General features: G+C 36.6%; 1 protein-coding gene across 1 annotated transcript; it reads left to right on the top strand.

Moving 5' to 3' along the window:
• The first annotated feature begins 1061 nt into the window (after nucleotides 1–1061).
• On the top strand, nucleotides 1062–10093 carry LOC140151898 (neuronal acetylcholine receptor subunit alpha-6-like). The gene is made up of 3 exons (XM_072174212.1): nucleotides 1062–1267; nucleotides 3876–4189; nucleotides 9522–10093. The coding sequence occupies exons 1-3, from the start codon at nucleotides 1188–1190 to the stop codon at nucleotides 10091–10093; spliced, it is 966 nt and encodes a 321-aa protein (XP_072030313.1). The 5' UTR covers nucleotides 1062–1187.
• Nucleotides 10094–13375: the final 3282 nt, after the last annotated feature.

The following is a 13375-nucleotide window of genomic DNA, read 5'->3' as shown; positions in this document are numbered from 1 at the left end:
ACTACACCACCTGATAAATTTTGTGACTAATTTTGCATTTTTCTCAAAAAATAACTACACACTGGTAACAAAAGTTATGAATATTATAGAAATCCAATTACTTCTCTGAAATTTCAGTGATTCAAGACAAGTGGTTCATTATATATGTTAAGAAATGAGGTACATTCTAGCGGTACCTCTTTTCTTATCATAAATAACGTACTGCTTGTCTTGAGTCACTGAAATTCAAGTGCAGTAACTTGCCCCTTTAATATACATAACCTTTGTTACCAGTGTGTTATTATTGTTTGAGAAAAATGCAAAAATAGTCACAATTGATCAAGGTGTGTAGTACCACCTTAACCCAATACGTACTGGCTTTTGTTACGTAAGTATTGGGCTCTTACAGCTTGACAACTGAATGAGCTGTACTGAGAATAGTACAATCAGTGACATTGAATGATATATAAGTGCCACATCACCCGTAATGTAACCTTAGCTCTTGTTAATTTCTAGAAAGTGCTGTTGAGACAATTCGTGACATATCACAAATATATCATAACATATTTTGACGTGAAAATCGTGACTTTTATTAAGAAGGGATTTGAGTAATCAAAATAATCAGATACGACATTTTAAACCAGGGCTCCTTTTTAAAACATTGTGTTCATTGTACGATCTTTCCAATTTTGATTAATTTGTTACTTTTTTAGTGAGATTTTACTTGGAAATCAACTTGATATCTGGAGGAAATATAACTAAGCGGAACACGTAACGAAACTGTACTGATATTTGATTTTAATACAGTGCCATCTTATGTTAGTATAATGTAGCTAAGGGGTCCATGTGACTCAGTTTCTCGTAGTAGGCATTTGCTCACATGCTCACAAATGTTACACCACATGAGGAGGTCATATAGAGAGATAATAAATAAACGATCAAAATTAAATTGAAATCGGTTGAATGATCTATAGATAAAAATAATTATTTTATTTAAAGAGATTCAAAATATACATCACATACAAAATGAACACTTAAAGTTTGGTATTTTTATCCACAGTGTGAACTCCGAATATGAAAGATATAAAGAAGACACCATAATCACTGTAAATCACGATGGCTTGGTGAGGTGGTTGACACCCGCTATCTACACCAGTTCCTGTTTAATACGAGTACGCTACTTCCCTTTTGACACACAAGTTTGTGTAATGCAGTTTGCATCATGGGGGCTTACTGGAGCAGAGATAAATATATTTCCCGAAGAATCTCCAGATGCGACACAAGATAAGTAAGTATCGCGATCATGCGTACTTCTACTTCTCAAGTCGGGGATGGGTTCTGAAAGGGCGGGCACTCTCTCCATAGGACTATAATGTAAATACCAGTTATAGAAACAAGGCCCGATTCTTTTTATCCTCAAATTGTGCACATGATGTAGATTTAACACCTGCAATGCAAGTGTTGCCGTTGCTTCCCCAGACCAAGGTGCATTCTTAATTTGGGGCTTTTTTTTTTGGTTGTCCACTTAAATTTGATAAGTTATCAATAGTCATTCCTGTATTATTTAGCAAAAAATCGAGGATTTTAAAGCAAACATTTTTTGGGTTTCACGAGAGCGCACTCATATTACTAAGCCATAGTGATATCATGTGGGGAATGTTTGTACTTATATTGGTATCACTAGATAGAAGATACCTATAGCTACCCATTGGTATCAAACATAATAGTATAGGACATTTACTATGGAAAATTCGGGGTTTCCAGCTATAATACAATACTATAGATTAACCTGATTTGTAAAGTATAGTATAGTATAGTATAGTATAGTATAGTATAGTATAGTATACGATTCGACTTATGGTCAAAGTCATTAATCGCACTCAGGTATCGGTATCGGTATTTCGGTATCTGCGTCAGGGAGTAAGATTTACCATTAATTTTTGGTGGAAATAAAAAAATCATCTGAATCATAATGATAAGCATACAATAACTCAATTTACTTAAAATTCTCGAATCGTCACTCTACCGAATTAATAACGATATATTATATAAATAATAGGGGTCCAAAAATTCACCCTTGGGGTACATCACTACTTATTCTTATTCTAAAATTTGTTTCTAAAATATTTTTCACGATTGGTCACACGATTAAAAATATTTTAATAAACATGTTAACCAAACGGCTTGTTAGACCAACATTCTCATTATTTTGCGATGTGACTTTTTTTACCTTTTACTGCCATAACTAAATACCTACATAAAATGTATAGACTTTGAAATAAATAAGTCTTTGACCAGCAATATTATTAAGTTAATATTATTATGTGTACAAAATGTTAATCAGTTTTAAAAATGGAAACAGATGCTTACAATATCATACATAAAATATACATAAAATTACAATCTTAATCAGAAAAGAAAATGTTTAGAGTGATTTAGAAGGGTAGGTTTTCACTTAAAATGTAAATCCCTTTAATTGTCTTGTCATTATTTTTACTTAGCTACAGCTCGAAGAAAGTACACACCTGGTTTACTTAGGTCACGTTAATGGTTTTTCTATGTAATCAGAATGCAAAGTTGCATAAACTGTACACAGGTGCCGACAATTTCATAAAATATTAATCAGAAGAGAAAATATTTGGATTTATTTAGAAGGACAGATTTTCATTTAAAAGTTCAAAGCATTCAACTGAATTGCAGTTATGATACCTAGATAGAGTTTGATGAAAATACATAGCTAGTATATTAACATTGAGTTACATGCGCTAAAATGATATTATGTTTTGTAAATGTTAATAAAAATGCAATAGTGCATACAAACTCTGCAAAGTTGCATAAAATACACACATTATACCATTCTTCCCCATGCCTGTTGCGCATCCGCTCGTCCCGAGGCTCCCCCTCCCCCAGCAGTGATCGAAACATTGGGGAGAAAGGGCGTTGACAGACGCGTTGTTAGGCAATATTTGCTTGAATTGTTTTGCAAAATTGAATGTTTGATTGATTACCATAAATTAAACCTTTTTGTACAGGATTTTTTGACTCGATCAGTCTTACTTTGTGGAGAAACTTCTTTAATTTCCCGGTCATTAGTGTGGTTAAAACTTGAACAGTATAGAAATATTTAAAGCACGGATTTTTAATTCTCACTGCACGGATTTTAATTACCACTGCACGAACGTGCCAATAAGCACGTTAAAATAGCCTATGATTTGTATTGAATTTAACGGCTGTAACACGCGTGGCATAGGAGACATCGCACAGGGACATCGCAACCTCTCTATCGACAATCATCTATCGCCGTCGGTGCCTCCAACATTTATGTCAAACACAAGTCACATAATATATAGCGATACCTCTCAGGCCATGACTAAAGAAAGTATAGAACTTAATACTGATCGTTTATTCATGGGATTTAGTTTGGTTGCAATAAACGGTAATTTACTGGTGCAAATAGGAAGCAATTAGTAGCAGCGCCCTTAATTGTTGCTTATACATGTATATGATCTATCATGGTAGCTGAATCGTTTTGCTCCAAACAGCGCTATATATTTGCTAAATCTTGTTATTGTAAACATTGCTAAATGTCGATGGAAGCCAATCATTCTGCACTGGTATTTCGTTATTTGACCTTACTTTCATGCTAGCAAATAGCCGCCCAACTTTGCTCCAAGACTAATTTGTAACAATTCACAGGTATACATTTATGACAAAGTCCGAAAGCTTTTATTCATGATATTTCAACAAGGAGGGAATTTATCAAGCGCCATTATTGCCGGAGGGAGCAAAGCTATAAGAAGAGGAAGAAGCAAAGGAAAAATAATACATATCATATCCTACTTATTATAGTCTTAACGGTTATGTTTATGGAATTATGTTATTATTATTAATTACAGATATCTCAACAATGGCGTATGGGATATGGTTTCTGTAAAAGTTCGAAAGGGTACCAAGAAATATTTATGCTGCCCAGAACCATACTATGAACTTAACTATCGACTGATCTTCAAAAGGCAGTATGAATTCTACGTCTTGTACCTAATTCTACCGTGTGTATTTTTATCGTCATTGTCTTTGATGGTATTTTATTTACCACCTGAATGCGGGGAGAAGTTGACTCTCTCTATTACTAATCTCTTAGCAATGGTTGTATTCCAACAACTAATTGCAGAAACGATGCCTCCGACGGGTGATGACTCGCCGTTAATTGGTGAGTATGAACCTGCAAAATTAAACTGTAATACCCATCTGGTAACTCTACTGGATGTCGATTTGTACATAAATTCCTTCCCACAAGGTAATAGGCATATTGCATTACAATACAATACGTACTATGGTATTTGTAGGATTCCTATAGGGTGGAATTTCGGTACAAATCGACATCCTGTAGAGAAACCCTAAAGGTGCGTATTCAACGAAGATGTATTCAAATCGTCCTAATATATTTTGCCCTTGTAGATACACACACACACCCACCCCCACACACCTTGCTTTCATTACGAAGTGTCCAGTACATTTTTCTCGTGTCCGTGGAAAAACCTAGGAAATATCAGTGCTCTAACATAACGTACCAGTTAACCTTGGTTCCTATCAGAAAATTGCTACGAATGTTAGTATAAGATCTTTACATAATCTGCCAATTTCCTGTTCTACTGTAAGGATGTCCTTCAGTTGTGGCATATACGCCCACATGTATGAGAAACCTAAGAAGTCCATGTTTACAATCTACCAAGCACCTGAAACAAAAAAGTATATATTCAACAATCCTAATGTTAATGTCCTTTTTGCACATTTGGTAAGACCGTTGTTTGGAACTTTTCACCTCCGCACCCAAAACTTTCACAACCAACATTCATGTACCACACGAACACATCCTACAACACGCACCCCTACACCCCACATACGCACCAGCTAACCACTCCCGCTTACAACCAATATAAACAACAAGAGCTAACAAGTTTGAGATTACGTTACTAAGTATGACAATATCATTTTCAATCAATACAAACACAACACAAATAGAAAGTCTGCACTTATCTAACCCGTCATAAATCTAAACCTGCTAATATTGTGACGATTTGATTAACACAGTTGTATGCAGCTTCGTGTCAGCTCTAATTTGATACTTTCCTACTAAAGCCTCTGAAGTAAAGATTGATACAGTATATGAAATTTGGTGGAATTGTAAAAGTTGCAAATAAAAGACGCCCTAGTGTTCATCAGTAAAGCGTTGTAGCAATACATGCGTTTTAAATTAACAATTGAATAAACCGAGCACTTGGGATTATCGACACAGGCTGTTCGCGAACTTGGCTATGCAATGCATAGAATTTTAACTGCGTGATTATTTTGATTTGAAACTTTTGAAAATGCACCAAATTTTATATACGGGTATCAACCTTTGTCAATTAGAGCTTTTGGTAGCAAATGCGGTATCAAATTGGAGCTAACAAGATGCTGCACACGACTGTGTCAATAAAGTTGTCATAACATGAGCAAGTTTTGATTTATGACGGCTTATGTAAGTATGGTGTTTCTTTTTTGTGTTGTGTTTAGTTTGTTTTATATCTTGGATACCAAATTAACTGCAAAACACAACAAATACCCAAGAATATTCAACCTCACACGTAGAATAATATTACCTGAGACTAACGTACAACAAAACCGATAAAAGAGAAAGAGACTTTGACAATGCTGCCATGGAGATGATCGGATTCCTTGAAAACCGCGGCTATCCTTCCAACTTCCAACATAACCCAGTCTGCATACCAGCGCGTGAAACAAGTCGACAGAAATAAAGAGATCTGACAAAAAGAAATCTAACCGCAATCCTCACCTACCATCCCATGAACACCCCCATCCGTAACATAATCTTCAAAAACTACAAAGCTCTCCCATCAGATCCCAGCACTACTGAGAAACTATAGAAGAACTTCTTCACTGAACACTTACGTTCCATCAAATACAACGTTGATGGTTATCCGGTTACTCGCCGCTTCTTCGTCATGTACAATCTATGACATTCGGGTAACTGGGGCCATAATTTCCAGAAGAAGCAACAAAGACCTTGTGCTACCAGAACACAAACTCATTTTACAGACTCGGCACGGTTCAACCAGGAAGCCTTAAGAGTTTCTTCCACTGATTCGGAGACATGCCGCAATAGGCCTTGAAATATAATGCTGTGTCGGACATAATCCTTGAACACGGCAAAAGTTGCAAGTCACCAAAAACATCTGCATCCAGCGATGCTGAGGTCTGATGCAGCGATACTACTGATGAAGCCCTCAGCAGCGCTGGATGCAGATGTTTTTGCTGACTTTATAAAGCACTTTATAATGTATTCGTTTCTTTATGTGGGTTTATTGATACTCGAGACCCTATCATATATTAATACTGTCGGTTCACAGTGGTTGAATGAGGATTGAAGTATGAAACAAAGGCACTAAAGTAACTTTAATTCGCTTAATTCCCTTGCAGCTCTAAATTTGCTATTTCAAAATGTAATAAGACACTTCGCTACTTTACGTCAAAGTATTCCTTCTTCATTATGAAACACAATACGATCAAAATATTATGACTAATTTCTATTTTATTTAAAGCTATATTTGCTTTGGTCGTCATTGAATAAAGCAATTGCTAATACCTGTACTTCAGTTCACTTAGCCTTTTTCAAAATATTGACTCGGACAAGTATGGGCAGAGAAAGTTGAATCAATTACGCAAGAGTAGCTACAGTAAGCCAAAGAATTAAGGTACCAGCTATGTTCACCTCTATATATCCCAAGTAAAGACAAATATGTCGAAATTAAAACAAGCAGCCAATGCCTGTACTCTTTAGCTCTGATTTAAAATCTTATTTGTTGACATTGGTTGAGAATTAAAGAAACGGTGGTCTAAAACCTACTGAAGAAACGAAATCAAAAGTTGCACTTTCAAGTTATAATCAATGAAAGCACGACGCTAGTTTTAACGTGCTAATCAATGGAAGCACGGCGCTAGTTCTCCTGTTCGCGAACGCTTTGTGTACAAATCAATAGTGCATGTAATGGCTTTTGACTAACACACGCGTCGCGTCACGTCGCGTCACGTCACGTCACGTCACGTCGCGTCACGTCGCGTCACGTCACGTCACGTCACGTCACGTTGATATCTTCATGAGCGAACGAACTTGCACCCGCTGGGCCTGTTGAAATCAAAACAAATCTTTGCCGGGGGTCCACTCTTGCAGTAATGTTCATGTCAAATCCGACCCCATTTAATGGGTTCTCTGGGTTCAAAATCCCACTCAATCAGGCCCAGGAAACTCCACAAATTACCCTCACGGAGGCTCCCAATACCGTCTAAAAAGAACCCCAAGTGCCCCATCTACTGCAAGAGTGGACCCCCGGCAAAGATTTGTTTTGATTTCAACAGGCCCAGCGGGTGCAAGTTCGTTCGCTGTCGATATCAGCATGTGTGTATCATATGCAATAGAGCAGGCCATGGAAAACACGTGTGCAACAACGTGACCAAGTAAAACAAACACAGCTATATGGAATTTTCCATTGAAAACTCTGAGGTCGTATTCTTGAAGACGGGTCAACCTTAGGCCTGGGAGGCTCTTTGGCCATGTCAAGTGGGGTGGGCTGGGTCATGTTATTGCGCGGTTGTGTTGTTCATTTTTTGCGGGTTTTTCTGCGGGGCCGGGGTGTGTCCTGGGACGGGTGTTAGCCCCTTTGCGAGAATACGGCCCGGGGTATTTTCCACAGTTTAAAAATAGCCACGCGTATCCCATGCATTCCTATTGGGTCTTTTCAATGGAAGTTCCTAGTGCATGTTCATGGTATGTGCTAAGCGAAACATTGATTGGGGTGCAAACAAGGGTCATGTTGAGTTCTGGCTTGTTTTGGGTGATTGGATCGGGTTGTCAAAAAGGCAGTAAATACAGGTGGTTGTCAAGCATTCTCAATTGGCAAAAGAAATACAAACTAAGTGGCAAAGGAAAAAAAGTTTCCGGGAAAGTTTTTATCAAATAAAAATAAAATAGGAAAATAGGAGTTGAAAACAGAGAATTGAGGGACCCAACGGTACCCAGTTCGTTGGGCGGGGTGTTATGTGGCCCACCTCGGGTGCATTCACCCAATGCCCCCCAGCTTGATAGAGGTCAAGGTCAAATTGGATCTCAACCGTATGACTTGTTTGTAACTTTTAAGAAGATATCAACGTGACGTGACGTGACGCGACGTGACGTGACGCGACGTGACGTGACGTGACGTGACGCGACGCGACGCGTGTGTTAGTCAAAAGCCCATGTAATGGAGCAAACTGCAACTTTTAAATTGACATTTTCCTTGGGTTTTTAGATCGTCGTGTCTTTATTTCTTGAATAAATTCAACGAATGAGGTCTTAAATTCGAGCTAAAGAATTCGGATATTGGATGTTGGTTCCAATTCTGAATATCTGTCTTTGGTTAGGATGTACAGGGTGAACATAGCTGGTACCTTAATTTTTTTGGCTTACTGTATATTCCTACTGAATTTTTCCTTCTCTCTGCAGTGTTATCCTAAATAATAACTAATAAGTTTACATTAGTCTAATTATTGTGTTAAATACAAACTCTAGTTAATCTCAAATGATAGCTAAAGCTTGATACATTGATTCTATTCCACATTGTTGCCCATGAAATTTGTTTGAACTTTGTTCTGTCACAATGTCTCACTATGTAACAAAACAAAAGCAGAGAATGCAGACAATTCTGAACGTCGGATTACATGTTGCATTATACTTGGTGAGAGTTTGGACCAAAGTACCACTTTAAAAACTGCATCATTCTTTTCTTACTTAATTAGCCACTGTGACCAGAGGCGTAGCCAGCTTTCTTCGTCAAGGGGGGGGGGGGGCAAAATTAATACTTCGGGGAAAGACGAAAAAAATCACAATTGCATCAGTTTGACCCATGAATTTCGGTGGGATATTAGTTAAAGCGGTTTTTTAGAGAGACTGTACGTATAAAGTGTTCAAGCTTCCAAAAAAACGATTTTATTGGGACAAATTTGGTATTTACACTATTATGGCCTATTCTCGGATAAATTTTGGTGGGAAACTGGCTCCTTGTCCTTTTTCTTTATCTTTCCCTTTTCTCTTTCATTCTTTGTCAGAATGTCATATTTAACATTTGTCAGAATGTCATATTTAACATTTCCCTAATACAGCCGGTATTCGCTTAAATCACAAAATAATACATCACAATACAAAAAGAAGTGATTAAGATTTAGACAAGATGTTGTTATTATCTGTGTTTATTAAAAACGTTTGACTAATTTTCAGCCAGGATTGCTGTGTTGAGGAGAAGCTCTAACTGCTAAAGTATTTTAATTTTAATGTTAGCTGCAGCTGATATTTGCAATTCCACAACAACACTTCACAGCTCTATATAAGAATGCACGCAAAAATAAAAAAAAAAAATGTATCGAAGGGTCACAGACTGAAATATGTATTTTTCTTAAATGCTAACATAAATTTGTTTAATAATTACTTTTTGTTATTTATTATTATTTAGGAAATTATTTTCTGGTGATGATCGTGATGGTGTGTGTGTCAGTTGTTGCAACTGCCTTGGTGATCCATTGCAAGTACACGAGTAGACCGGTGCCTAAGAGAGTTAAGCAACTTTTCCTTGGAGTTCTACCTAAATATGTCGGGCTGAAGTACCTGCAATTAGATTCTAAATGCATTCGACGTGATTGCGAAGTACCACTAGCTACATCCAGACAATGTGGAACCGATACAATTCCAGAATCTAGTCGTAAAATAGATGAGTACAAAAATGGTGACACGGTAGAAACCATTCGTGATATTAGAAGAGGGATTTCTTCGCCGGAGCTAAAGGAAATAAATGGGAAATTGCACTCTTTAATGAATGACATTATACATCGAAAAGCCGCCGATAACATTCGACGTGATTGGAATAAAATATCAGCCGTTATAGATCGCTCTTTGATGTATATTTTTATCGCCTTTGCTTTGCTTTCAACATCAATTATAATGTTTGAGATTCTATACGGCAGTAGAAGAGACTACCGTACAGAGATGGAAATAAGTGACAATTATAATCTGCATGATAATACGTAGCAAGTGAAGATTTATAGTTAATTTGAATAGTTAATTTTGAGATAGGAACCTTTTAAAAGGGTAAAGTTGTTTTTGGACCACCCTGTACATACATGGTCGTTTAACTTCCCCAAAAAATGCATTATCTAGATTAGGAGATTAATGAAACGTTTAAAAAAGATTTGAATGGGTACGAAAGCAAAACATGAACTTTCACACATTGCTGTATTGTGGTCTTTGAGATACGAGGGTCGGTCAATGTGTAATGAAAGTTGACTTGTAACCCATTATTTTCATGGCATTTTTCTATGATCAAATAAATACTGTACCTTTGTCTTTCAAACAACACATGTCAAAATTATATCACACACTTGATTACGTAACAGCATTAGCATGATATCAATGGTCTGAAGTCACTGGCTCAGTGAAAATGAGTCGTTTTTGCTACGGGAAATAAGAGGCTGAAATGGGGTATTATTGTATATTTTAGATTTTCTCGGGAAATAAAGTATGGAGAGTGCTGCCCCATGGAATAGTAGTAGAACACAAACTTCCAACTCATAAAATCATCTTTGTCGCATTTGAAAGGTTTCAGTTTATTTGACAAAAACAGTGTTTTTCTCTCTATAAACATTTTGATATTTCCAACGATAGCAAACGTGGAAAAGTTCTGTTGACTAATCCCCAAACATTAAAACAGCAGTCTCCCTTGAAAATATTTGAAACCGTGATTAAAATATAACTGTTATCCTACTATTGTTACATTTACACAAAAAACGTAATACAGAGAGAGAGAGGTCATCGTTTGAATGATAATTTTTTTTAATTTTCTGTTCATTTGGTGGTTGAGATCATCCATAAAAAATCACATGAATCATTAAATTTATATTTATATAGCATTTTGTACTATTTTAAGCCCTATTTACATGAAATTGTGCATTTTCATACATTTCTAGCACTTTGTATCCGTAATCCCACCTACGCACGCGCAGATTGTTGTTTGATTTGCATCAGTTATCATCGAACTAAGTACTACTCGTAGTTCTCAAATGTGAGCAGTCATTATATTTCAATCTGTCTCATTTTGGAGACTATAAAGAATTTCCTATGTAATAACTGTTTTTTCATTTTCGCCACCTTTGCATAATAATGTTGCTTCCTTCATGTCCTATTTCCACCCAAGTTTAAAGGCAATTCTCAGATTTACCAAAGGCAAACCCAGGACCTAGTGTTTATTCCTGCCTTACTTTTGCTGGTCTCGGACGTTTACGTTTTAAACATATGCCTTTGCTGTAATTTAAAAGGCTATTGATTTATGCTAATGCTGCAACGTAATCAAGTATATGGTATCATTTACACATATGTGGTTTGAAAGACACATTCTTTATGTGATCGTAAAGAATTCCTATCCACATATTTCAAGATATGGGGTGAAAGGTCAACTTTCATAACATACTGACCGTCCCTCGTATATATCGATTTCTGAAGATGTTTCGTTTCGACACTCTTTACATCATTGCTCAAGAACCACACAAAAGTGTAACTGTGATATTTGGGTTCTACGTCAAGCCCGCCTCAAAATAACCACAACAATTTCATTACTATTCACAGGATACCACAATTCGAACAATTCACAACAACTATCCAATCTAACTAGCCTTAATTGCTTTGATTTACAATACGATGCGCCCCCAACGGTTATTGGGGAGAGGTCAAAATACGCAGTGCAGCATGGGAAAAAGTCGACATCCAAAGCCCGCGTAATACGCATACAGCACAGGGACATTTATCATTGGGTGTTGAAATGCCATTACGAATGCACACTAAAACAGCAATTTTCAATCATATTAGATCCATTTTCTATCTATTGATCGCACTTTTTTTTCACGTAAAACATCCAACGATGACTAGAAAGGCGATGTCAAACCTGGATCGGCAAGAGCAACCGCTGGCGGCTTATCGTGAGAATTACCTGCTATACTTAAACTTGTTAAAAGTCCTTTTGTCCTTCTATAATGATTTCAATCCTTATTTCCTACATTTAACCATCATTTATGCTAAAGAAAATGCCTAACCAAAGGTGAACAAGGCAGAAAGAGTAAAAGAAGCTGGGTTTTGGGTCAGTGTTTATGTTTTAGGGGAAAGCTTGATCTATAGGTAGTTGGGCATTTATTTTCTACTCCGATCTGAAGATAGCACCTTGCCGAATCAAAATTAATTTTGTTTTTCGTTGGAAGTAAAAACATTCTGGGTTTTTTTTTAATGTGAAGTGAATGTCTTCTTAATTGACATACCAAGATTTTTATTTGAAAAAGCTTTTTTTTTCTTTCATTTGGAAACTAGGTTTTGTAGGAATATTCAGGTTGTGATATCACTGCTAATTTCACCATTTTTTTTTAAAATTAACAATCGGTTATATATGTAAAATTATATATTGCACCTTTACAAAATGATTAACTGCATGTAATGTATTTTTAGATTAACAAATCAATAGAAATAAAGTGAAAAGAATATTGCGTGTTTAAATTCTATAATGTATTTTCAATAACGTTCACTGTCGTGATATTTCAAGCATCAAATTGAAATTGGTTGATACTGTTAATATCAACGCAGGTGTATTTAAAGCAGGTTTTGCCACAAATCTCTTTAAAAAAATAAAAGATAGACGCTATGAACATTTAATGACCGGCCACTATATTTCGACTGATGTAGTCCATACAGGACCAACGCAATATTTAGTACTATAATCAACGCCGTCAGGCGTTGGTCCTTATAGATCCGACATATCCTCCCTTGGAAAGTCAAGGGAAATGTCAAACTGACTAACCACGCCTACTGACAGCTACTGACGATATTTAGCCAATCAGATTAGACTTGCCTTCCACCTGCCAACTACTAGCTTCCAGCTTTGGATCTAACACCACTATTGCGTAACAACATCGATAATCATGTCCATTCATTCATTCATTCAATTTATCTATGTCCTCTTCAATTGGGAAACTATTGAAGATTTTCCCCGGGACTTTTGACAATAGAGGTTATCCACTTCACTCATGTGTGACTTCTAACAAAAGGCACTGGTTCCCGTAGTATTCGTCATTCAAACTAATTCAATGCACGACCTCGGAGTTACCTGCATGACTTTGGCGGGCTATTTTGAAACAGTCATGGTTGCACATGCAGCAGGTACTTCTTTAGAATGTCCTAAACAAGGTATAGCAGTCGTTGATAGGACATGCGGCTTATAGAACATGGATAACCTCTATTCCTGTCCCATATAAATCAATGGTTAAGAAGATACTT

The sequence above is a fragment of the Amphiura filiformis genome, chromosome 5, assembly GCF_039555335.1.
Source record: "Amphiura filiformis chromosome 5, Afil_fr2py, whole genome shotgun sequence".
Taxonomy (NCBI): Eukaryota; Metazoa; Echinodermata; class Ophiuroidea; order Amphilepidida; family Amphiuridae; genus Amphiura; species Amphiura filiformis.
The sequence above is the reverse complement of the archived record's forward strand: the minus strand, read 5'-3'. Positions and strand labels throughout refer to the sequence as shown.